Raw genomic sequence first — 27,951 nt, forward strand, 5'->3', positions numbered from 1 at the left:
TGAAGCAATGTTCTTTTCTACAAAAATAAATGAGAAAAAAATGAATCCAGGTAGACTGACAAGACTGTTTCAATAAAAAAAAATGTCTTGAAAGTATATTATTATAGACCTCACTAGGATAGCAGTTTTAGAAACATTTTTAAGCTATATTTTATTGTGTCTTTTGGGAAACCTTTAAGGAAGGTAAGCTCTCTTCAAGGTTAAGAATCAGTGATGCCACAAAAACAAGGAAGGCCTCCTGTGGCATCAGCTGTGGGGCCCTCCTGTCACAATGTGACTTTTTTTCAACAATTGCAGCATTTTTATTTTTTATTTTTGCAAAAGCAGAAGTCATGTTTATGACATTTTTCAGTTGCTAGGTATAAACAATGTGTTGGATATTATGATTACAATAAAAGTATGGAACATAGACTTATCCTAAACTAGTAAGTTGAAATAGTAGAGACAATGCAAAAACTTTATATGTATTTATGAAAATCTATATATTTCTGAGATCTACGTGTAACAGAAATTCAGATATTGAACAAACCTAGGGCTTTAAGGTACTAGAAAACCAATAGCCCTAACATTCCTGAGAACTCATCTTTGGATAAAATGTTGCTAGTTTCTTTCTCTCTTTCCATGACTTCAAGTGTCTTATGGGTGGTCTTATTTATCATTTAAATCTAATTTTATAAATATTATGGCACATTAAACAGAAACAGTAAGAGCCAGATGTGGTAGCACATGCCTGTAATATCAGCACTTGAGAGGCTGAGATGGGAAGACCAATAAAACGAAGCATTCTATCTCTGGGCTTTACCCCCAACCCTTTTTATTTTTCATTTTGAGATTTTTCTCACTACATTGCTGAGGGTCTCTTTAAGTTGCTAAGGTTGGCCACCCATAAGACACTTAAAATCATGGGGATATATTTCAATATGTTTAATAGAAATATTTAATTTAAAATATTTACTACTCCAAATGGAAATATTTATTGACATTAATATTAATAAGAAATGGGAAGGAGCAATGACTAATTTACTTCTCAATATGTGGACTTATTTGAGGACAATGAAAATACAGATGAACAATGAGTAAATTCTAGATTATAGGCTTAAAAAATTATGTTATCTTTACAGTCAAGCAAAATAAACTTTTGATTATACAATCTTTAAATATAGTATGGTACATCTCTTATAAATATTCTTTTTTTTTAAAGGAGATTAATTGGATGATAAATAAATACTCCTTAAATGTCCACTTCAAAATAGCATCTTAGTTCTTGGTTGTGATGTTGACCTTCTGTTAGGGCTGACAAAGATGTCTGACCTTGTGTGTGCAATTATTTGTGGTAAGTGAAGTCCTTGTGGATAATACTCTTAATGAGACAGCAGGCAGTTAATATGGCTATAGAATATTCATGAGACAGAAAAGTAATAAATATCAAAATAGAGCTCATATTAAGTTGAAACCACCAAAAGATGTAGAGAAAAGGGGAAAAGTACATTTTTATTTTAATATATACAAGAGCCTTAAAGAGAATTATATGCAAGGCTTTATATGCAAGTAGGTAGAAACCTATAAAGTCAAAGCAAAATAATTTCATCCTAAAAGATCTTATAAAGAATAAAACAAGAGATAAAAGCACCTTTTCAAATAAATGTTCCTATAGTAGATAAGATATTTGGCCTCAGTAAAGTTGATTGGTGATAATTTAATTGTCTTTCCACTGGGAAATCATATGTGTACTAGCAGTTGAGAAAAAAAAAAAAGACCAGGCTTTGGAGCTAACACCTAATTGGACTCCATTCATTCTTTCTGTCCTTCCTTCACCCACTCACTCATCTCAACTCTCCAAGTAGTTAGGAAGAAAATGATCACTCCCCAAGCAATACAATAGACAGCAAAGAACATAATTCTGAGAAAGAAGAAAACTACAGTTACCAAACACTGGATAGGAGCCCAAGTTGACATTTAAGGACAAAGGTTATTTGGAGGCAGGGAGCTCCTCACTCAAGCCCTGTCATAGCTTGCTCACCAAGGTACATGTGTTGGCTGGCCAAGGCAAGTGGGGCTCCAATGAACTTGAAGAAGGCAGTCAGATGAAGAGCTGGAGACATCTCACATATACAAAAGGAGAAAACTCCCTTCCACTTTATTATGAGGAGTATTGATTTACTTATTCCAACATATAACATATATTTATTCAGTTCTTTTTTGTGTTAGGTGATGTAGTAAGAGTTAGAATATAAAGATGAAAAGACAGAGCTTCTATCATTGTTCCAGGCAATAGTCCAAGAGTCCAGGTATAAGATGTAATCCAAATATAGGGCAAAGAATTCCCAAGTTAGCCTGAGTAAGTCAGAGAGAACTTCATAGGGGAAATGTCAACAATAAGTCAATTAACAGCTACATGAGACTGAACCTGCTGGATAATCAGAAGCAAAGTATAGAAGTAGGTGATATCATGGTTGCTGGAGTACATGTATTTTAGCATTACTAAGACATAAAGGGTGGGCCTGGGAGACATTTACTTATGGAGGGCGCAAGGAAGAGGGATAATAAAAACAAGTGATAAGAGAGTAAGTGTATGTGCCAGAAACATTTACTAAGTGTTACAACTTTTATCCTGAAGTCTAGGTCAGCATTTTTTTTTTTTTCTTTTGCAGGTCTGGGGCTGAAACTCAGAGGCATTTGACCTCCGAGCTACACCCCCTGCCCAATTTTTTATTCTTTATTTTGAAACAGGGTCTCACTGAGTTGCGAAGGGCCTCACTAAGTAGCTGAGGCTGTCCACAAACCGTGATCCTCCGGTCTCAAGCCTCCCGAATGCTGGGATTACAAGCGTGCGCCACCACACCCGGCTATAGGTCAGCATTTTGGACACTCTGCATCAGAATCTCCAGGATTTTTCTATGCAAAGTGTAGTCTGTGGTGTGCAGATTAAATGTGAGACTTCTGTGGGTAATGGGAAGCCAGGGAACAATTTTTAAAAGGAGAGTGATTTCCTGAAATTGTCTTATTAGAAAGGTTACCCTGGATGCACTGTGGCTGATTTGAAGAATACTGGTGACACTGCTGAGAGACAAGGGCTGCAGCAATTTTCAGGAATAATTTTATCACAAGGTAAAGACTACAAGTCAGGCCTAGCTGTGTGGGAAAAGGAAGATAGCAGTCTTGCACTTCAGTAGTCTACCTGCTTACCCTAAAATATGGCAAGTAGGAGAAGGTCGGTGATAGCTTTGGAAGTGGCTGAGCTTGGATTAATGTTTTATTCTTGTTATTGTGAGTCATGTTTCTTATTTGAATCCAGAATGAAGTATGAGCTGGGCAAATGTGTTTTGTCCTTAAATCATGGCATTAGAGAGAAATAAATATTTTGAACAAATAATAGGTTTCTTAAAACTGTTGTCCTTGAGTAATGAGAATCACCTCCCATAGAAGAGACCAGCTTTTATTGAAACCTGCTTGTGGGTTCCATGGGCTTTGGCAAAATAGAGTGGGATTGCACTAATGAAAATGTGGGAACCAGCCCTCATCAGTTTAAGTGAAAAATCTTGGGAAAGTAAAAAGACTGGACATTGGCTATAACGAAAGAGTAAAGCACAATTTATATGCAGATGTATTAAACAAGTTATCTGTCAGAAAGCAAATTATCTTCTCATGCATATTCAATACATCTCCTTTAATCAAATGCTAATGAGAAGTTCACTTCTCCCTTCCCTACTGTACTTAATCAGTGAGGTTGTATCATAAAAACACAGGGTTTTGGTTTTTGTTTATAGTTTGTACCTCAGTTCTCCAAACGGCTGAGTTTTTAGGTCTTAAGAACTGCAAGTAACAGTCAGTGGACCCATGACTGCCATGCAGTTCACACCGAGAACTAGTCTCAAAAAACTTTTGCATAAATTCAAATGAGTCCCATAGTATGTACCTTGTTAGAAATTCCAAAGCAATAGAATAGATAGGAAGGAAAATAACTGAGGTGAGAGAGTTGAAATTCCCTATGACCTGTAAGTGGCATTAGTTCACAATCCAAAATATGACTTATTTTGAGAGGATGCAGATCAGCGTCACTCAGTGTGATTTCCAACTCACCCACTGACTGGGATCTGCCAGGCAGACACAGTTCTAAGAGGACACAGAGTCCTCTGATTCTCCAGCACCCAGTCTCGTTGGCACAGGCCTCTTATCACTGCTTGAACTTTGGTAAAGCAAGCTGGGCGGCTCTGCACAATGACCAGGGCGTCCATCACACAGCTGTACAAGAAACCTTGCCCAGGAAGCAAAGAAGCTTTTATTCGGAGAATTCCATGTACCTTCAGTTTTCATAATAGTACTTATAGACTTTATCTTTTAAAATCATTTAATATAGCCGGGCGTGGTGGCGCACGCTTGTAATCCCCGCGCTTGGGAGGCAGAGACAGGAGGATTGCGCAGGTTCAAAGCCAGCCGCGCACGCTGGCTTAGGAGACCCTGTTTCCAAAAAAAAATGTAAAAAATAGGTCTGGGAGTGTAGCCTGGAGGTAGAAGGCCTTCCAGGAACCCCAGTACCACCAAAAAAAAAGTCATTTAATATTTGTTAGATTTGTCAGGTAACAACCAACTAAATAAGAAATCATACTATAAAATATTTTCTACTTTGGTTTTCAAAGCTTTCTTACATATATACTTTCAGATCAAGGTACTGTAGTTACATCAATTTCCACTGTAATTATTCTTCACCCATCTATGAATATCTCAAAGTTCTTAGCTGCCAGGTTCAAAATTTTCAAAAGGGTTCAGTTAAACTGAGTAAGCTTATGAAAGCAGTCAAAATTGGGTAGGATTGGGAAAGTAATAATCATGCTCTTGATTGTTTTAGATCAGAGCTAAAGATGGAATGAATATTAAACCAAAGCCTCAATGCTAGAATTCAGACACAATTGTCTAAGTAGAATCAAGTTGTGTGTTGACTGGTAGTGGTTAGAGATGGCCAAAAGCTGTTAAGGAAGGTCTTCACAATTATAGGTCAAGCGTGAATAAACTTGGCATTCGTGTAAACTGGAGGTGGGCGTGCATTGGGAAAACTTTAACCACGAAAAACATTGAGGAATCTAGCAGATAGGACTACTTAAACAAAAGTGCATAGATAATAAATACAAGGATTTTTACTTCAATACTATTTGCTCCAGTGGAAAGTTGGAAGCAATCTGAAAATTCATCCAAAGGGACTTGCTAAGTCAGGTGCAGTGGTGCACACCTATAATCTCCGTACTTGGGAAACTAAGAGAGGAGGATTATGGGTTCAAGACAAACCTCAGCATTGTAGTCAGGTCTTCAGTAATTTAGTGAGATTCTATTTCAAAATAAAAAACAGAGGCTGGGCGTGGTGGGGCACACTTATAATACCAGCACTTGGGAGGCTGAGACAGGAGGATCGTTCAAGTTTGAAGCCAGACTCAGCTACTTAGTGAGGCCCTCAGCAACTTAGTGAGACCCTGTTTCCAAATAAAATATAAAATAGGTCTGAGAGTGTAGTCTGGAGTTAGAAGGCTCCTTGGTTCTATCTTCAGTACCACAATAAAATAAAATAAAATAAAATAAAATAAAATAAAATAAAATAAAATAAAATAAAATAGGACTGAGGTTGTGGCTCAGAACACTCCTGGGTTCAATCTTCAGTACCACAAAAATAAATAAATAAATAAATAAATAAATAAATAAATAAACTTGCTTGAAAAAAGTGATGTAGATAGGATAGTATAGATCCTTTTTAATAAAATGAGCTAGAACTATATACGATTGTACTTATTGTATAATATGATCTCACTCTTGAAAAATAATAATATATACACATTTTTATCAATGTCAATGTATGAATAAAACTATTTGGGAAGATCTTCTCAAAGCAATTCATGGAGAAAGGAGATCAGGATCAAGGTAAGAAAGGTAAGGAAGAGAGACTGACAGTTTATACACCTACATGATTCTGTATCATTAAATTTTTTTTAAAACAGCAAATACAACTTTCATAAATAAAATCACAAAGATATTTTCAAGAGATTAATATGCTAATAGATTTGAAATCTAGTCTCATAATTGAGTAAGCTAATGAATTAAACAAAAGAAACTAAGAGAAAGTTTTAGATACCTGTAATTTTTACCTGGTTTCTAGGAGAAAGCATACAAAATCTCCCTCTGTGCCAATCAAGCACTACTCCTCCCACACAGGAGAGGGAACTTGTGTGGGGTGCGAATCTGCTTATTTTGCTGCTCTCACTGAAGCATTTGGCTTTGATTAGAATCCAACTTAAATATTTACTTTATATTCACAAAATAATGGAGAATGAAACTACACTCTGGAAATTAAAATGCATATTTTTGAACAGAGAGGGGGAGGATTATAACATGATTGGGACTACAATCACCGGATTTTAAAAATATAGAGCAATTCGATTGAATTAAAGCCCTATCTCCTAGTTTCCTAAGTAAAACCCTGGAAAAAACATCATAGTCTTTTTCCAAGTACAGGGTAGGTTCCTAATCAAGTTCATATATTATAAAAGAAAGAAATAAAAACATTTGAAAATGATTAAATGAGGATACACTGTCATATTTTAAACTTTGAAGTACTCTTAAGAGATGATAGAGATTAGTACAACATTTCTTCATGACTATCGACAGGGAATATAGCCAATAAATGTCTTTATCTTAAAATCCCTTATAACAGTTCGTTTTCACATCAGTTCTTTCTACCTAGGCAAAGTTAAATGAAAACTAAAAAGAATTATCTGAACAATTTGGAGAAATGATTACTTTGGCCTGACAGAGCTAGACACTTGGGGCAAACAGGTCTCCTACCATCAAGAAACTATCCAGATAATCTTAGCTCTCCACTTTATTGATCTTTATAGCAGAGGCTTTCTACACATGGATGACAGTGGACCACAACTTGACCTTTATTATTAGTGCCACTACCTGAACATGTAAAAGCAGGCAGCATTTCCTGTTGGTGTATCATAACCAATAATTATAGCACGGCCCGATTTGAAAGTCCTTGCTTCTATGTAACTGTCTTTCTTTTTCTCTTGGAGTCTCTGAACCTAAGATGGACACTATACATGGAGCAGGGTTTTCTATGGCCATTGAATCACCATACTTGTTTTCCTCAGTTATTTTCTGAAAACCTTGTATTCTAAGGCTTTGTCTTGGCATGACATCTCTTGGTGTTGTTCTATCACTTTGACAAAAGGGAAGATAACTATTTTGTTGTTGCTGTTGTTGTACTAGACATCAAACTCTGGGGTATTTTACCTCTGAGTTACATCTCTAGCCCTTTTAAATTTTATTTTAAAACACGTTCTTGCTAAATTTCTGAGGATCTAGCTACACTGCTGAGGCTGGCCTTGAACCTGTGATCCTCCTGTCCAGCCTCCCAAGTACTAGGATTACAGGTATGCAGCACCATGCCCAACAGGATAACCATTTTTCAATAATATTAAATGGCTAGCCAAACATGAGAGCGCATGCTTGTAATTTCGGCATTTGGGAGGCCAAGACAGGAGGATCATAGTTCGTGGCCAGCCTCAGTTACTTAGTGAGACCCTCTGCAACTCAGTGAGACCCTGTTTCAAAATAAAAAATAAAGAATAGGGCTGAAATATAGCTTGGAAGTAGAATTTCCCTGGGTTCAATCCCCAATACCACAATAAATAAACAGCCTTTTTAGTGGTTTTGATGAACTCTAAAACTGCAAGAATTATGAAATAATTGGAAAGTACTTGTGATTTCAATTAAGAGTTTCAGAAAAAATTCCCCTATAACTACCAAAAATGTTATAATCTGCCTAGACAATAAGATCAAACATGGACAAAAGTCTCACCTCATACATTTATCTTTGTCTTTTTTCTTTGTACCATACTCAGCTTTTTATATTTTTTATTATTATTTTGAAACATATTCTCCCTAAGTTGCTGAAGTTGACCTCCTGTCTCAGTCTCTTTCTGAAGTACTGGGATTATGGGTATGCACTATCATGCCTGGCTTCTTACATTTATCTTAAAATAAAACTTTAAATCTTTTTGTTTATCCAGAGAGCTATGGCTGTTTCAACTTGAATACTTTCATAATGTTCCATAATTTTTTTCATAATAAAGAATAGCTTTCAGAAGTATTTACTTTTGCACATTTCTCATCTTTGACTTTTGTTCCCAACCACACAAATAAAGAAAATAAATGAAGGGGCCATTAAACCAGGCATTTTTGTAAGATTCATCTCTCCCATTTGAATCATTTGTTTTCTAAGTGACATTTAAAATTCTAGAACGGTTTAGGCAGGTATGGGACAAAGTTATTTTTACCTTTCAAGGAGACAGCTTTGCAAAACAGTAACAAAAGGCTTTGCACAAGATATTGAGAAGAGAATAATGAAGTTGTATTAAATACCAGTTTAAAAATATATTCAAACTAGTGGAATTTGGCTCCTGTGAAACTAATGTATCAATTGCAATAACAATTCTCCTTCCATGAACAAATTAATGAGGCCCAACTTTTTCTGCAGTGAAAAGTGCACATGAGCAAAACACACAGATAAAGGTAAATTTCTTGAGATCTTGATTTATCTTTAACTTTAATTTAGAACTTCGAATCTATGATATTAATTTCAAGGTGTGTAAAAATATAACAAACGGGTAATGAATTTGATTGATTTTAAGGAAACTTACCACACAGTTCTTCTGTGTCAAGATTGCTGAAATGATGAAAAGAAAAAAAATATTATTACTTTGGTGATATTTTTATATAAATGGCTTGTATTTGCATGTGTGCATGCATGCATATGTGTGTGTACGTGTGTAGGGGTCCTGGGGACTGAACTCAGGGTTTTGCACATATTACACGAATGTTCTAGCACTAAACTACTCCCTCCACTCAGCCTCTCATTTAAATATTTTAATAACTAAACACAATCGTTTTCTAATCTATATTATTCATTAATAAGTGGTAGTAGTTAAGATATTTCTCTCATAAATTCTACATTGTTTAGACATAGGTTATTAGCAATGACTTATCAGATTCTGTTTTTTATGTGTTTTATGGGTTTTATGTGTCTACTTGTAACATATTGGAGAAATAATGCACAAGAATGTACAATATAAGCTCTGGGACCAGAAATTTTGAGTCTACAACTTATTATGTTACTCAGAATACTTTACATCTCTCCATTTCTCTTCTACAATAATAATAATTATACAGGTAGTAATAACTTTTTTGTGATGCTGAGGACTGAGCCCAGGGGCATTCTACCTCTGAGCTACACCCCTAGTTCTAATATTTTATTCTTTATTTTAAAATAAAGTCTCACTAAGTTGCAGAGGGCCTCTCTAAGTAGCTAAGGCTGGCACAAACCTGGATACTCCTATCTCAGCCTCTCAAATACTGTGATTACCATCATGGGCCACCATTCCTGGCTCAGATAATAATAATTTCTACCTACTAGGTTTAAATGAGTTAATACATACAAAACATTTAATAAATGCTATCATGACTCGACCTGAGAGAACTGCTAGAACTACCTAAATTCAGTCTTCAAGATAAACTTGATTCAACAGTTTTTTTTTCAAATGATTTTTAAAAGGTAGTAAATAGTTGTGTGGCTCAATGCTTAAATTACACAATAGAAACCCATTACTCTTATAAGTATAAATCACACAGATCAAATGTTAGCAAATATAATTCATTATTATCAAAACAGTAATGATATTAACCAATGAGAGTATGGTATATTCATAAAACAATGGTCCAATATTTGGCAATAAATTAATATAAGTGCATTACAACTTATAGGATAAATTTGTCATATTAATTAGTGATATGAATTTAATAATAGTAATTTCTAATTTTAAATATGTAAAAATGGAATACAGATAGAAATGAACATCTTAGAGATGCTTCATTTTATTACAGATCAAATGCCAACATCAATCCCCAGCGTTCAGGAGGCAGAGATCGGTGGATCTCAGTTCGTGGACAGCCTCAGCTACTTAGTGAGGCCCTTCACCACTCAGTGAGACCCTGTTTCAAAACTATAAAGACTAAAATAATAGGGCTGGAGGTGTATCTCAGAGGTACAATGCCCCTGAGTTCCATCCCCAGTACCGAAAAAAAAAAAAAACCAACATCAGTTAATTGAAAATCTTTGACTTTTGTAGACGTCACATGTCAAAGCTCAGTGTAAGTAACCTTCATAACCCAGTTCTCCTTTAAGAATCAGGAAGGATTTCTGGACAAGAAGGACACCGGTATGACATTCCAAACCTTGGGTACTTTTACCAGCTCAATCACTTATTTTGCTAGGTAGTTTTAAACTCCAGATTTCAGTCTATGGCACTGAATAATTGATCCCGGTTAGATAATATCTCCATACTTGAATAAATCTTTTTGTAAAGTAGCATTTGGCATAAGGTAGAATATATAAAGTCTTCTGCAATAGTTTTGGTATAGGCTCTTAGTTGTTTATTATTCCACGAATATTTACCGGTATGTGTTGAGCATTGTTCTAACTGCCATTAATATAAGAGATTGACATATTATTCATTATGATTACTCATTAAGATCATTGCTATATTATTCATAAGAGATTGCCATATATTCATTAAAGTGAATATATGAGATTGTTCTTTTTTAGGAGCTCACTTTAAAGGTAGACTCATACAGTACATGAACGACAATGATGCAATAAAATGGTTGATATGAGAGAAGTGACAGATTGGCAAAAGTTATCAATATTTCATGGAGGAAAATATGTTTGATCTGAATCTGTATGGCAAAATGTAAGAAAAGGCAGGCAAAGAAAGAACATTTTGGTTAGAAGAAACACTATTTGCAATAAAAATTAGAAGTGCACAAAGTACGCCACCAAACTTCAGAAACCTGAGTGACTCCTTCGGTTGGAATGGAGACCATTAAAGAGAAAATGGGGATAAAACATGAAGGGCCTCCTGAAATAATCTAAAGGAGTTTCTCCTTTACCTTTTTATCAATTGGGAATTATGGAAGAACATTAAGGTAAGAGGGCTGGATTCATACTTTAAAAAGGTCAGTGATAGATGAGTTGACATTTGACAGGAAGACTGTGGAAAGGAGGCCAGGAGTCTAGTTTGCATTATTTCTCCAGTCTGGGCCTCCAGTTGAGGAGGACATAAACCTCAAGGGGTGTGCAAGGCCATGCATGGGTGGGAGCAAGAAGAGATATTTGAACATTTTTGCAATTATATTTAATTTGAAATTTTCTCCTTTTTTTTTTTTTGTGGTACTGGGGTTCCTGGAAGCCCTTCTACCTCCGGGCTACACTTCCAGACCTATTTTTATATTTTTATTTGGAAACAGGGTCTCCTAAGCCAGCGCGCGTGGCTGGCTTCGAACCTGCACGATCCTCCTGTCTCTGCCTCCCAAGCGCGGGGATTACAAGCGTGCGTCACCATGCCCGGCAGAAATTTTCTCCATTTTTGTGTAATTGTTCAATATTAAAAATTAGTATGATTTATTAATATAATTTAAATGATATTAATATCATTTATAAACATATATATATATATATATATATATATATATCTGTATTTGAATTGTCAGCTATAAAGCAATACCTACTAATGGAGCTTCATTGGTAAAAATTCAGAAGTCTATTGATGATAGGTAGAGACAGGAAAAGAGGTTAAAAAAAAGCACAGATCTGAAAAATTTGAGGAAAAACAAAATAAATTTTATTGGATTCAGAATTAGATAGCTAATTAGCTGGATTTGTTGTTGTTGTTGTTGTTGTTGTTGTTGTTGTTGTTGTTTGGTTGTCTTTGTTTTTACTGGGATTAAACCCAGAGGCATCCTACTTCCAAACTATACCCCAGACATTAAAAAATGTTGGTTTTTTTTTTTTTTTTTTGAAACAGGGTCTTGCTAGGTTGCTAAAAGTCTTGTTAAATTGCTGAGGTTGGTCTTGAACTCTTGAAAGCACTGGGATTTCAGGGATTCACCACCACACCCTCCTGGGACATTTTTAATGGTATTATTGCAAACATTCTGTCATTAAAATACATGTTGTGCCGGGCGTGGTGGTGCACGCTTGTAATCCCCGTGCTTGGGAGGCGGAGACAGGAGGATTGCGCAGGTTCAAAGCCAGCCGCACTGGCTTAAGAGACCCTGTTTCCAAAAATAAAATAGGTCTGGGAGTGTAGCCTGGAGGTAGAAGGGCTTCCAGGAACCCCAGTACCACCAAAAAAAAATAAAAATAAAAATAAATAAATACATCTTGTTTTTGTATTTAGTGTTTCTATAGAACTCCAAACTTCAGAAAGACATTAAAGTTCACTGTGTTTTTCTATTTGTTTTCTTCAGAATGGATCACAAGTTCATAAGGAGATTTATTTTGAAGTTCTAAAAGAATAAACAGTGCTAATCCACTATTGAAAATTAAACTATGTGAAATATATCTTAAAACATAGCAGTTCAGAAGCATTTGCGAGGCACAAGTTCCACTTGTTCCATACTAAATGGTCGCTCGACACATGCTGTAGTGTTTAGGCCTCAAACATCTTTGTTCAGTTCCTTTTGTGCTATGTTGTTAGAAGTGGGTATCCAGACGTGATTCTTTTTACAGTAGGATCCCACGAGTGAACTTCAACAGCACTAATTTCATACCAAGATATATTTCCATCTTTTGATAACATAGAATTTTAAAGAAACAGTGAGCCATAGATAAGCCTGAAGTATATCTGAAAGCATGCAATGTTTTCTTGCTTCTTCTCATGCTTATAGCGAGAAACCCTGTCATATTTTGGTAATGCTATCATATTAAGCCGAGCAGGAGAGGAGAAGGGGAAGAGAGAAAGAAACAGTAGTGAGAGACCACTAAATGAAAACAATAAATGCTAGTTATATAGTAACTATATTCTTATCGAAACAACTAGAAGAGTGTTAGCATTCTCAGTCAGATGCCAGACACGGCTAAAGAACAAAGATATTCTTTGTAGCCTGATTGGCAATAGTGAAAAAAAGACAAACTAAATGTTCATTAGATGAATAACTGTGTAAACTGCATATCATTTTAGAATCATTAAAATGTACCTAAAGAGTTGTCAATAGCTTGGAAAAATGCTTATGTTAATAATTATGTAAATATCATACCAAAAATAATTGGTATACACAAGGATCAAAAAATGCATTTTCTTGTATGGCATGGTGGCACAAGCTTGTAATCTCAGCATTCAGGGGACGGAGAGGATCAGGGAGCAGAGAGAATCACGGTTTGCTGACAGCCTCAGCTACTTAGCGAGGTCCTTCACAACTCAGTGAGACCGTTTCAAAAAAATATAAAGACTAAAAAAATAGGACTGGGATGTAGCTTGGAGGTAGAACGCCCCTGGGTTTTATCCCCAGTACCACAAAACAAACAAACAAACAAACAATGCATTTTTAAAGGCTTGGAAGAAAATGAACAATAATGTTTGACAATCAATAGTGAGCCGCTTTATTTCTGGGACTTTGTTGGGTTTGTTTTTCCTTCTTTATAATTTTACTAATCCTTGTTTTCTTTAATTATTAGAAGATTTCATTTGTAATGAAAAATGAAATAAACTTTGTGATTAAAAATGGAAAAATTTAGAAAAAGTAAATGGTATTAAGAATAGCAGGTAAGGTTTATAGCTGTCCTGGTCATATTATTTAAGTTTTCATGAGCCTCTTTGATATATATTGCATTCAGCCTGTCAGTTTCAACCTGGTTCTCAACTCTGCAAAAAGTTGACACTCTGAGCATAACATTGACACAACATACACAATTGCACACAATTTGTTCACAACCTTAGGGGGTAGTGGAAGTTGTTTTGACTTTATTCTTTTATGTTGGACACTTGAAGTTCCAATAAAAAGCAAATTCTTATCCTAAAAAGTATGTTTACTGCTCAGAAAAAGAGAAAATATTGGGGATATGCAGTCTGATTTCTGTTGGGGATTCAGAATCCTCAGCTCTCAATTCTAGGTTACTACCTCAAAACAATTTTATATTCGAGTTAACATTTTAGTAATGTTGTTGAAGTATTTTCCTACAGATTTAGCTGCCTTTATCATGCCAACTTTTTATAACTAAGAACAAATGATTGTAACTTTTTTTTACTAAAAAAATATTTAAACTCCTGTGTTTCTTCTAATTCTATTAATTTCTTTTAATTTCCTCTCTCTCTCTCTCTCTCTCTCTCTCTCTCTCTCTCTCTCTCTCTCTCTCTCGCTCTCTCTCTCGTCTCTCTCTCTGGAGTACTGGGGATGAAATCTAGGGGTATTCTATCTCCAAGATACACCCTCAGCCCTATTTTTTATTCTTTATTTTGAAACAGAGTTTCACTGAGTTGCAGTTGCAAAGGGCCTCACTAAGTAGCTGAAGCTATTGTGAACCGTGATCCTCCTCTCTCAGCCTCGTGAATGCTGGGATTACAAGCATGTGCCATCACGCCTGGCGTTTCCTCTCTTTCAAAACTAAAATATTCATACATTGTGGATCTTTTCTGGAATATTTAAATTCTGAATTCTAGCTCATGTTTTACTGAATTCCTATTCATCCTTATCCGTCTAAATCTTTCCAGTGCTAAAGGATTTTTTTTCTCAGTTGGTTTGCTAAACACTGCTAGACTTCTTAATAACCTGAAGGAGTTAATTTTGGCTTACAAAGATATTTGCTTCTCAGCAGTATTTGAAACAAACAAACAAACAAAAAACCTCTGACTCAATGAACAACATGTTTAGTTATTCTGTTGAAAGGGTTATAGAGAGGCTAGTGAAGCGCACACTGGTTTATTGACAGACCAGCAGACTAGCAGACTGGCTAAGTAACAAATATGCTCAGCCACCATCACTTTCTATTTTACACACTAATGCTATGATCTCTCAATTCACCAAGGATTGTCTTAATAGAATATGTTTTCATTATCATCAGGGTAAACGTGTTGAGGTAGCTCTGTCTTTTCAAACAAAATAATGGCAATGAAAATCAATGCAATGAAATTTTGCTTATTCAATAACAAAGAACAAAATCATGTCACCTTCAGGAAAATGGATGAAACTAAAGAATATTATGCTAAGTGAAATTATCCAGTCTCAGAAAGTGAAGGGTAGTTTGTTGTTTCTCATAGATGGGATGTAGAGAAAACCTGGGAAATAAAAGATACTTTCAGTAAAATAGTGGAAGTGGATTTAGAGAGGGAGACTCGGGAAGGGGGAGAAGGGACTTGATGAACAGTTCAAATAATGTTTTTACAAGACAGGTATGGGGAGAAGGAGGGAGCATGGTTAAATCTGGAGGGAAGCACACCAAGTGCTGTGTGCATGTAAGTTTCTATCACTCTGAACCTTGTTGTGATGTGTAATTGCAGTGCATTAGTAAAACTACATAAAAATTAAAATGGCTAAGATAAAAAACAAAAGCAATAATGGGAGATTAGAAGCTTAATAAAGTACCAGATATTGCAAATATTTTGAATTGCCCTTCACTCCATGAACTATACTTTTAATTGGTAATACAAAACTCTGGTTAGTAGCAAAGGGACAAGGCAGGTTGTAGGAAAGGTTGAGACCTAGGATGGGTTGTACCTTCTGCAGCAGATAGATGCTGTAAATACTAAGCTGAGTTGAAGCTCTATGAGCTGGGAGAGTTTAACCTAGAGTATGCAGTGACATAAGAGAGGCTAAAGGGTTTTGGAGAATAGATGCTATTTAGATATTCCAATAGACAGCAGCCAGTTGCTTTAGTCACCAGAGACCTGGGCTTGCAGGCAAATATTAGGACCTATCATGAATAAAAGGCCTTGCTTCTAGAAGGATGGGAATAATACATGAGTTATAAAATAGAGGTTTGGACTGTGCCATGGAAGAAGAAAACCTGAATCAGAGTAGACAAGATCGATTCTTACAATGAAAACAAGTACTCAGTTATAAGATACAAGACAATACGCGAGGCCAGGCTGTCAATGTACTTTGGCTGGACGTTGGGTCCCAGAACACAAGCAAATTCTGGCTCTTTCAAGCTTTAAATCTCTTTTGTGCTGAGCATCATTATTCCTAGAACCCAGAGTGGGTGAGACACTATAATTCTTCACAGACTAAATGGCTCAAGTGTATGGAGATGAGGCAAGAGGGACTTGCACCAGGAAACCTGGGTGGCTTGAAGTGTGGAGTACAAAGCAATCATCACACAACTCTCCACTGAGGAGCTTATAAGTGGTATAAGAGGAGTCCAGTCTGTTGGAGGGTCCATAACCAAGAATCTAGGCCTCTTTAGAACTGAGACCAATTAAGGTCAGAATATTTTTAGCACATAAATCCACTGTCTTGTATATCAGAGACAAAATGGAATTGGAATAACATGCTTTTCTTAAGATTAAAGGTATTCATGAGCCAGGTATGGTGACATATACCTGTAAAAACAGTACTTGAGATTCTGAGACAGGAAGATTACAGGTTTGAAGCCAGCCTCAGCAACTTAGAGAATCCTTGGTTCCAAATAAAAAATAAAATAGGTCTTGGGGTGTAGCTTCAACTCCCAGAACCACACATACATACAATAAAAAGTTATTCATTGAATCATCCAGGATGTATTAATTAAATATGACCTATGTGTATTGTGGTAGTTGACTGGTGTTCTCTCAAAAGATTTGTTCCAAGTCTTAAATCTGTACCTATTAAAGTGATCCTATTTGGAAATAAGGTCTTTATAGATGTAACCAATTTAAAAAGAGGTCATACTGAGTTAGAGTAAACCCAGTAAGTTCAGTAATTCAGTAAGTTCCTCTTTAGAAGATAAAGGAAGGAGGGACTTGGATACAGAGACATGAAGAGAGAAGGCCAATTGAAAGGGGAGCCAGAGATTGGAATTACATCACTCTATACCAAGGAGCACCAGGAATTGTCAGCAGCCACGAGAACCTGGAAGAGAAACAGGAAGGTTCTCCCTTGGAGACTTTGGGGGAGCGCAGTCTCGCCGACACCTTTATGCAGGACTTCTAAGCCCTCAGGACTGTTGGGGAGTGGATTCTTGGGGTTTGAAGACACCTCGTTTGTGGTATTTTGCCATTGCAGCCCTAGGAAATTGGGGCACACACATCTACATGATGTGTAAGATCCAAGCAGCCACACTTACAGAGCTGCACCTTTGAACATGTGGTGAACTAAAATAAAGAACTGGAGCAACAGCTGGTATGAGCATGCTACATTAGATCAACTGAAGTTTGGGGGATCAAGAAATGAAAACGTATGATACCTTACAGGGTCTTTTATTGGGGAAAATAAGAACAAGTGCGAATACATAGTTAAATAGCACCTATCAGGCATGAGGTATATAGCATGAACATGTGCCAGGTACAGTACTGAGAACTCTATAGACGGGCTTCATTTTCTACAAGGACTCTATGACTCACATATTATTATCTCTCTTGTAAAAGGAGGGGACTGGGCCTCAGGCTAGGATATGTAACTTGTTTGAGATCATTTATCTAATGAGTGTCGGGGTTGGGACTTGAACCCAAGTATGTCTGATTTGAGAATGCTTTTATCCACTCATAAAGAAACTTGAAGATGATGATGGATTATTTAGAGTCAGCAGCACATTGGTTCTAAAGCCACTGGAGAGTTAAGGTACATGAATGATTCAAGTGAGGCAACAGCATCCATGGGAAAACCTTCACTTCCACTCTCCATGCCAAGCCACCATCACATCGGAGTTATGGAGGTGAGGAGAGTGAAGACTCTGATTCCCTCTAAGTACAACAAGCAGGGACCAGGCCCCATTTACTAGATATACAAGTAACTTGACACTTGTATATGACTGCACTTATATATTACACTTATATACAACTGTTTCTGGGCAGGAACCCAGTTCAGAATGTGAATTGAACCCATAATTTCAGAAACCAGTGAAGGAAGATGGACCGCAAAGGTTATGGGTAGGATGATCAGATGATAACCACAAAAACTGTCATCTCAAAAGTCAAGAAGAGAGTTCTAAGTGTTCAGAGTACTGAAGAAAAGGCATGATAAGGCCTAGAGAAGAATGATTAATTCACATTTGATACCTTGAGCAATTTTTGATACAACAGCTTCAGTCCTTCTCTGAAATTTCTAGCCTTGAAAATGCCAGCAGAGCATAGCCATGTCTCTGAGAAATGAGGTACAAAAGCAAAAAATAAGGCATGACCAAGAAGACATAGGGAGGCAGGTTCAAATGAAGGGAGAGAGTCAGTCATGTTCAAATGCTGGAACCTCTTCAAGGCTGAGAGGAGAGAAGGTAATTGGTGAAGAGAGACTACAGCAGAAGTGACAAAACACCATTATCAGCCTCTACCTTTTTTGTGTGTAAGGCTATGTATTTTTAATTTTTATATACCTTTGTTAGTGCATTGTGGCCTCACATCATGATGTAGTTCAGAATGATAGTGACATACATGCACACAGCACTTGGTGAGCTTCCAGGCCTCCCACTTTCTCCCTACTCCCTCCTTTTTCTCTACCTCTGCCTCTACCTCTTAACATCACCTATCAACACATCTCTCTAGAAAAAAATAGAGCATTTCCTAGAAATGAAGCATAATCTGCACAGAATATTTGCTGTACCATAAGTGGTGGCTTAAATTTATTATAATTATACACTCTGTGTTAATAGCACCAAGCTCAATAATTATATACACAATAATATACTCTGTTACTCCTCTGTTAAGCTCTTTAGAGATTGTAATTACATTCAGCGGGGGACAAAACCTGCTTCTGTAAAAGGTCATTCTACAAGTGGTGACAGAACATTTGGCCTTGCTCTCTTTTGAGCTGAGCATGATACCTAGTAGAAACCAGGGTTTCATGGAAATTCTGCTGAGGTCGCATGCTCAGGTCCCTCTGCATTCACTCCCTTAGAACTTGGCATTCTTATTCTGTCAGTTAACAGTTGCTGATGCTCCTTTGATCTCTAGTTCTGCCTTTCCACTCCAACTTCAGTGTAGCAACCACCTTCTGGTTTGTTTAACTTGGGGGACATTCTGTCACTATTTACACCAGAGCTTCTCAAACTTTCTTGTACCTGAGAGTCACGAGGAGAGCTCATTAAAGCACGAGTTCCTGAGACCTATGTCCAGAGTTGTGCCACTGTGGGGTTTCTTTCAAGCTTCCAGTGTCGCTGCTCCTGTTGTTGCTGGTGATTGTAGGACCATAATCTGAGCAGCAGTGATTGACGCAGGTGTATTTGAATTCAGCATCTTCTTTTCTCTTGGTCCCCATTGAATTTATAGTTTCCATAACAGCAACATCATGAGATCCAGGTTCCCCTCGTCAGACTGCACGGCCCCTGACTCACTGGTACTAACTCATTCATGGCATTCAGAGAGATCCTTCCCTGATGACTTCAAGCATTTGAAAATAGACTGGCACTAGAGCCTACTTTTAGAAGATTCAAATAAAAAGTCAAGACACAGTTTTCTCCAAGGTCTGATTTTGAGCAGATTTCTAGGTACAGTGTTTAAAATTGCATGTTGAATATCATGTCAGATAAAAAGGTCAAACATGGGGCCAGTAAAATAAATCTGTCCAATAAAGATATTTTTTTGTATGATGAAAAGGAGGGAAGAGGGAGCGAATGGTTAGGAAATTGGGGAAGGGCTAAATGAGTGATGTGTGCTTGTATGCCTCTACCATCAAGTACTCCATTAAGATGTATGACTATAATGCACCAATAGCAAAATTAAAACAAAAGATATTCTTTTTTAATGGCATTTTAGTTTCATCAAACAAAAACAGTCTGAACTTACAGCTGTACAATAAGGTAGTACTAGAGTGGCAGAGAAAAAGAAATAATAAAAATTTACCAGATGCTGTTTTCATTAAAATGTGCTGTACAATTGCCCAAGCATAAAATAACTGACAAGCAGCGGCTGTAGCTCAACATCATACTCTTAACTCCTTGATGATTACTGAGCTCTAATTGGCTAATTGACGCCTACTGCTTTCCAGAACTGCGAAAGCTGTCCCATGGCTCATGTCCTCGGAGGACAATATGAGACTTCATGCATCCACCACTTCTATTTCTGTTTTGTTTCATTGCTTCTTCTCTGCTGCTCGACGCCTCCCACCTCCAAACCCACTCAGAGCTGCAGGGAGCTGCTGGAGAGTTCTGATTCACTTTTTGGTTTTCTGATTGTCTTCCCTCTTATCTTTCCATTCCCAGCCACTTCTAAGTCTTGTTTTTTTACATAAGAAGACAAGGCTTCCCAATGCAGTGGACAGCTCTTACTTGACATGCTCACTGACTCTCATCCTTCTGTAAAATCATCTCTCTATCTCTTGGAGAACTTTGGGGAACTATGTGTTGCTCATGGGCTGTTACCACAGCACCCATTTTCACCCTACTTCAACCCAACCCACCCTGGCCATGGGCATCTGCAAGAAAGTATGCTCCTCTCCCCTTGGTTGTGATAACTGGTCCCAAATTGAGCACACTGTGTTAGTGGAGTCAGTAGAGTGCTCTTTTGGTATATTATGTGTGGTGCCTAAGAGAAGGACCCCCTCTTTCCTTTTGACATAACTGAGGTAAGATGATATAAACTCTATACTGTGTAAATCCATTCCCTGCCCCCACGTGCCAATAGAACAGAATCAAACAATTCTAAGAGCAGAAGCATGAGAGAGTAGAGAAAGTGGGAGAGCATGAATGAATAAATGGGAATGATCCTTAGGATCCCCGTGACCAGCTTCACTGTGAGAGTCTCTTGGTGATCCGGTTATGGATGACTTCATACTATTCCCTGTCCTAAAGCAGAGTAAGCATACAAAAGTCTAAAACAAGCTGTTTTCTACTTTTCCAAGCCTCCTGTTTGGGCTTCTTCTGTCCTGAGCCTGCTGGTTCGGCACGGCAATGAAGATAATGTGAAGAACAACACTAAGAAAGTTGTAACCTTAAAACTTAGAAGCCACAGGCCTGGGGAGAGCTGAAAAAAAAAAAAAAACCACTATCTTCTCACGTAGATGGTGACAAAGTGTGGGCTATTGGCCTCAAGAACCCCAGGTAGGACAAGCCCTACTTAAGGTGGGGATCCCGGGGGCGGCAGCACTCTGCTATCTGCTCCACTGCATTCTCCTTGGTGGATAATTCACACTTTCTCTCTCTCTCTCTCTCTCTCTCTCTCTCTCTCTCTCTCTCTCTCTCTTCTCTTCTCTTCTCTTCTCTTCTCTTCTCTTCTCTTCTCTTCTCTCTCTCTCTCTCTCTCTCTCTCTCTCTCTCTCTCGCAAGTTTGGGTTGGGTTTTTCTCACTTGTAGCTGAAAGACACTGAAACAGAGAATTCTAAACTAATGAGAGTACTATAAAGAGACAAATGAAGCCGGGAGTGGTGGCACACGCTTGTAATCCCTGTGCTTGGGAGGTGGAGACAGGAGGATCGCTCAGGTTTGAAGCCAGCCATGCGCGCTGGCTTAGGAGACCCTTTTTCCAAATAAATATGTAAAAGTAGGTCTGGGAGTGTAGCCCGGAGGTAGAAGGGCTTCCAGGAACCCCAGTACCACAAAAAAAAAAAAAAGAAAGAAAGAAAAGAGAGAGAGACAAATGAATCTTTACATGAGACACAAATGTGGGGTCTTTGGCTCTGCTTAGCTGTATCTGTCACTGGGTGTTTAAATTCCTCTCTCCCTCTCTCCCTTACCCCCTTCCCCCTTTCTTTCTTCTTTCCTTTCTTCCTCCTTTTCTCCACCAGAGAGTTGTTTATCCACCTCCTTCTCTGTCTGGAACTCTCTGGGAGCCTCTCAAATCTCCACAGCACAGCTTCTCAAACTCTGTGGTGAAGGATGAAATTTTTACATTTCTAATTCCTGCCAGGCTGATATATGATTAGAAAACTACAAAAATGAGGGACTAGATCATGTGCTTGGATGTCATCACAATATCAAATGGATATAAAGGTCTCTAAATGCTCTCTGGTTTTCTGCTTATCTCCAAGGAGACAAGACATAGTTTGTGGACTGGTTTCAACCTGCTGCCCACACTCTGAGTATTATTCATATAAGTAGCCACTATAGTTCAAATGGATTTTAACTTCTGTCTTAAATTTTGGAATTTATTTATAAGAAATGTGGAGTAAAAACTTGAGTTTGTTTCTTATTCTGCCATGAATATGTTGAGTCTCAATATAAAAAAGTATATTTAAAAATATACTTTTATTGGTGCATTGTGGCCATATATCATATTTAGGTTTAGTGTGATAGAAACATGTATGCACATAGCACATGGTGCATTTAAAATTAGATTTTTAAGGATTTTACGTTTAAATAAAAATTAGTGTGGGATTTAAAATTTTAAAGATATAGAAAGTATTGGGGATTTCCGGGAAGATGGTGATGGAGAAAAGCCCCGCTAACAACCAATCTCTATTACCACAAAATCAGAACCTTTCATAGCCAGAAAATACCATCAGCAGAGAAACAAAAAATGTAATTTCAAGGGACAGAGAAAAAGAGAGCTGGAAAAATGAGACACCAGAAACCAGACTGCAGTGCTGCAGCCGAAGCCACGGTGCAAAGTGGTGGGCGCCATTTTCCCTTGCAGCACCAGGCTCCAGAGAGGAGGGGAACTCATAATGGAGCTCAGAACCAGAGAGGAGATACGCCGGCCTCATGCCTGAGGACGCGGCAGTAGCACCTTACTGCCGGTGGCAGTGGCGAGCTCATGGAACAGCACCAGACCAATGCACTCAACAGCCCACCAGGCTCCAGAGAGGAGTGGCAGACAATGAGCCGAGGTGAGCCGCTACGGATCAGCCGGGAGGAATTTGGCAGATTTCTCGGCACATGGAGCATCTAAAGCTCCCAGAGGCTGGGCTCAGCACACCCTGCAGGGACTCAGAGTGGAGCTCAAAAACAGAAAAGAAATATGCAAGTCTTATGGCCGAGGGCGTGGCAGGGGCACCATATTGCCACTGGCGGCAGCAGCAGCAAATTCAACAAGTCCACGACAGCTCCATCTGCGCACTCAACAACAGTGAGTCAAACTGTGACCCCCTAGAGGAGAAATCCCAGTACTGTACTCCCAGGGCTTTGACCCAGTGGGGGAGTGGAGGTGGCAGAGATATCACACCATAGGAGAATGCCCAACCTGGCACCAACCCATGGTCTAAAGCAGCCTCGATTGACTCCCAGGGTCTGAGACTCTGCGATTCAACCCAGTAAAGGAGTAGTGGTAACTAAGATACCACAGACTCGAGATCCAGAGCACCTTAAGTGAAGTCGTAGTGACCCAGCAAAGAACCCAGAGAAGGCACAAACTTCCGAAATCATGGGAAAGAGGAATAACACTGGAGCAATGAATGCCCACAACCCCACAACATCAGAACCTGATAAAACAGAAATTCAGAGATTTCTAGAAGAGCACATCAGGAAAATAACTGTAGAAATAATAGGGATGTTTCAAAAAGAATTTAGAGAGAGCCAAAAAGAGATAAAGGATGCAATTAATGAAGTAAAGGCCTCAATTCAAAGTACAAACAACAGTTTAGACCACATGGAGAATAGAGTCTTGCTCCTAGAAGATGATCATTCAAAAAATGAACGCATAGTTTCTAATTTAGAAAAAAAAAATCCAACAGCAGAAATCTGACATTGAAGAAATATGGGCCCATTTTAAGAGAGCTAACCTAAGAATAATTGGAATAGAACAGGGAAAAGAAGGTGAAACCAAAGGGATTAACAATCTTTTCAAGGAAGTAATAGCAGAAAATTTTCCAAACGTAGAGCAAGAGGTCGATACACAGGTCCAGGAAACTTATAGAACTCCCTTTAGAGAGGATCAGAGAAGAGGATCCCCACGCCACATAATTGTCAAAATGACCACTGTGGAAGCCAAGCAGAGAATCTTAAAGGCAACAAAAACAAAGGGCCAAGTGACATTCAGAGGCAAACCGATTAGAATCACTCCAGACTTCCCAAACCAAGTCATGAAAGCCAGAAGGGCTTGGAGTAACATATTCCAAACTCTGAAAGAAAACAACTTCCAGACAAAAATTTCCTACCCAGCAAAACTTTCTATCAAATTAGATGGGGAAATAAGAAGCTTCTATGACAAACAGAAACTGAAGAAATTTATATCTTCAAAACCAGCGCTAGAGAAAATACTCAAAGAGATTAACTACAAAGAAGAAATAGGTAACACACACCAGAACCAAAGAAACAAGATTTTCCATCCAACAGACAACTAAGATTGGTTATCTGTGGAGATTCATTATTTATGTTAGTCTTTTACCTATCTCTAAATTGTATTGTTTGCTTTTATTGTTGTTAATTTTTAGGAATTCTGATTGGAATATTAATATACCTTCAGATATAGCATTTGGAAATATTTTATCCCATTCTATGAGTAACTTTTAACTCTGTTTACATTGTCTTTGGATATACAATATTTTTTTTTTAGGGAGTTTATTTACCCTTTTGCTTCCTGTGCCATTGAAATTATATCCAAGAAATCACTGCCAATTTCAATGTTGTGAGGTTTTATGACCCAGATTTTCTTCTAAAAGTTTATAGTGTTAAGATTTATATTTAGGTCTTTTATCTATTTTGAGTTAATATTTGTGTATGTGTTAGGTAAGGGTCCAATTTTATTCTTTTTCATGTAATTATTTTTCAACAATATTTAGTTAAAAAATTAGTATTTCTTCCACCAAATATTCATGGAAACCTTGTCAAAAATAACTTGACAATATATGGAAGAATTTATCTCTAGGCTTTTATTTAACTCCAATGGTTTATATATCTGCCTTTAGAACAGTACTACACTGTTTCAATTATTGTAGCTTTATATGGTTTGAAATCAGAAAATAAACATCTTCTAGCTTTGTTCTTCTTTGAGATTGTTTTGGGTATCTAGAGTCCATATTCCATATCAGGATAGATTTTTTCTGAAAAATAAATAAATAAATGTATGATAGTTTCACCTAAAAAAAAGAAAAAGAAAAAATATTTTCTGGTAAGAAAGAAAGCAAAAAGAAATATTGAAATGTTATCTTTAAGTCATCAAAAGCTTGGTATAGGATATTAATATTGGATAAATTGCTATAATACTAGATGTCAACCACTAAGCCAAGCATGGGAAGGAGGGATGGGGAGGGAACGGGGTAGGGATCGGGGAGGGGCTAACTGGGTGATGTGTGCATGTATGTCTACAAAAGTATTTTCTTTATACCATTATGATGTATGAATACATTGCACCAATAAAAAATAAATTTAAAAAATAAAGATATAGAAAGTATTAAGCATATTAATACCCTTGTATCTCATTTTATATTACTTAATGGAATGTCTGTATTAAATTGTCTATCTTGGCATAATATAAAATTCTTTCACTAAAAAGGGGTTCCACAAAATGGGTGGGGTCTAAGAATCATGTCTTGAAAAACTTAGTTATACAGTTGTAAATAAACAAAATTATCAGAAATATTTTTCTTATTTAGAAAATTTGATATGACTAGGAGTATCCAAATTCTTTTTAAAAATTGAAAAGATGTCAGAGAAATAAAGAGGAGGAGAATAGAAAAAATGATAGGTTTGGAGCATCTTTATACCTTTCCTTTTATGTGATAAAGTTGTTATACATAATTATGAATCTTACATGCCTCATAAAGTGCTTGATTTTTCTTTTTACTACTATTTTCAAAATTCAATCTTGTGGGCTTATTTGAAACATCAGTCTTCCTTTGAGAATTCAATCTCTGTCATCAGGTAGACAGTATAAGAAAGAAAAGTAGAAATATTTCAGAAACTGAGAGAGACCGTGTTAGGAGCAAGAAATTATTTTTTTCATTTTCATCTCTCTCTGAAAATTAGTATCTTTTTTTTTTTTTTTTTTACCAAAATCCACTTAAGGACTCAAGATGGACAAGAGGGGAATAAAAATTATTCTGGAGCTTACATGTATTTGTGTTATTGGGAAAGGTCACAAAACTTAAGCTTTAAATTAAATTTAAACGTACAAAATGTCAATTATAAGTGAAGAGAGGGAACATTATTGTGCGGAAATAAGATACATCTTATTGACTTTAATTTTCCTCCCAGTATTTGGGAGGTTAAAATAGAAAGATCACAGGTCCCAAGTCAGCTTTAGCAATTTAGGGAGGCCCTCCACAACTTGTTTCAAAATAAAAATAAAATAAAATAAAGCTGGAGGTGGGGCTCAGAGGTAGAACACCCCTGGGTTCAATTCCCTTTACCACAATAGAAAAAAAAATGTGGATTTTGAATACATTTTATATCGTTAATGCTCAACAGAATTCTTGCCACTTAACTCATTAATTTAATTCATTAAATAGATGGCTAACGTAGACATGGTGATGCATGCCTGTAATCCTGATTCTTGAGAGGCTGAGACAGGACAGTCATCAGCATTGTTTTGAAACTCTCAGCAATGTAGTAAAACCTTGTTTCAATTCAAAAAATAAGTAAGGCTAGGGGTGTAGCTCAGATGTAGAATGTCTCTGGGTTCAAACACACAAACACAAAAATCACACACAAAAATGAGACTGGATAGTAAACTCATATTTAATAACTTTAGTCTCAATGAAAAACTGTATAAATTCAAATATAAATAAACACAAATGTACACATACATATGCTAACCATATACTTCTTCTGTGGGCAGCATACCCCTCTTCAGGACCTGCTTCATTAGTTAGCTCATAAAATGCTTCCCATTACTAAGATTTTTAAAGTTAAATTTTGCAAGTTTATTTCAAACATCACTGTTGCCATGGACAACTCTATATTCATCATCATATAGACACTGTACCTGTTTTTTAGAACAGTTAATGTATGAACATGGCACAACATTTAAAAGGTAAAATGTCGCCTCCAGTGAAGTTCATTATTTCCCTCCTACAGTACCTACCCCAAGCTGGCAGTTCTTATGACAAAAGATATGTAGATAAATATGCTTCAGCAGACCAGAGGGGTAGGAATTCTTAGTCATTTGCCATGTGAGTCTCCTTTACCTTTAACCATATGGAATCAGCCTCCTGTCATTAGGATAGAGTGGTGTAGCAAAGTATGTACCATTCTATTTTTAAGTGCTAATTTATAACTATGACAAGGGAATAAAGAACATAAATGCAGGGGATGTTCTTGGTCTTTATATCTTCCCCTATGTAAGGGCAATGTTTCATGCCTGCATCTTTCCAAGAGTTCCAGATAGAAAGGTAAGTAGAACTGCAGTCATCTCTGCCAGCTGTACTGAGTTACCTAAGAGAAGAGAAGTTCCTGTTTTCAGAGAGTGCCTGCAGTTAAACCTGTCCATGGCTGTCCCTCCCAAGATCAGACAGGAAAAAAATGTGAGAGTGTCTTCAGTTCTCCTCAGACGACTAAGACCTCCATATCACAGAAATCTGGAAAGCTGGTGGGAGTAATATCTGTTACTGAATATTATCTTTAGTAGAAAATAAAGGAATTTGTAGAATATCTTCTGAGTGATGGCATCTTTTTAGTGTGCCAAAATTTTCACCTACAGTCTTATAAAAACAACCTATTAATTAATGTAAGACCTGGAAGAAAAAAATAATCGCTAATGTTTAACAACAATTTTTCCCACAAGATGTGGGGGACACTCCTGAAATTCCAGTTCTTGGGGAAGCTAAGACAGGAAGATTGAAGGTTCGATGACAGCCTCAGCAACATAGTGGGACTCTCAGCAACCTAACAAGACTCTTAAAACAACCAAAAAATAAATAAAAATAAAAAAATAAAAGAGGGACAGGGGTGGATCTCAGCGGTAAAATGCCCCTGGATTAAATCCCCAGTATCACACACACACACTAAAAGTTTGTTTTTCCTCAAGGAGCTCCAAGGATAAAGAAACAGCAGCCATCTTTCTACCTCCACAACTCTGTTCCTGTTTCTCTCTAGAGGAAAGGAGCCCTCCTTCACTGTCTCCTTCCCTCTCTCCC

General features: G+C 37.2%; 1 protein-coding gene across 1 annotated transcript in view; it reads right to left on the reverse strand.

Moving 5' to 3' along the window:
* The window catches only part of NECAB1 (N-terminal EF-hand calcium binding protein 1), a gene marked incomplete at both ends in the record, with an annotated part of 166,946 nt that overhangs the window by 77,963 nt on the left and 61,032 nt on the right, over window positions 1-27,951 (reverse strand). Inside the window, one exon of the mRNA XM_080693743.1 lies at window positions 8,688-8,713. Within this exon, the coding sequence (XP_080549869.1) occupies window positions 8,688-8,713 (26 nt within the window). The remainder of the gene's footprint in view (window positions 1-8,687; window positions 8,714-27,951) is intronic.

Source organism: Muscardinus avellanarius (genome assembly GCF_963383645.1).
Source record: "Muscardinus avellanarius genome assembly, chromosome: 4".
Classification (NCBI taxonomy): Eukaryota; Metazoa; Chordata; class Mammalia; order Rodentia; family Gliridae; genus Muscardinus; species Muscardinus avellanarius.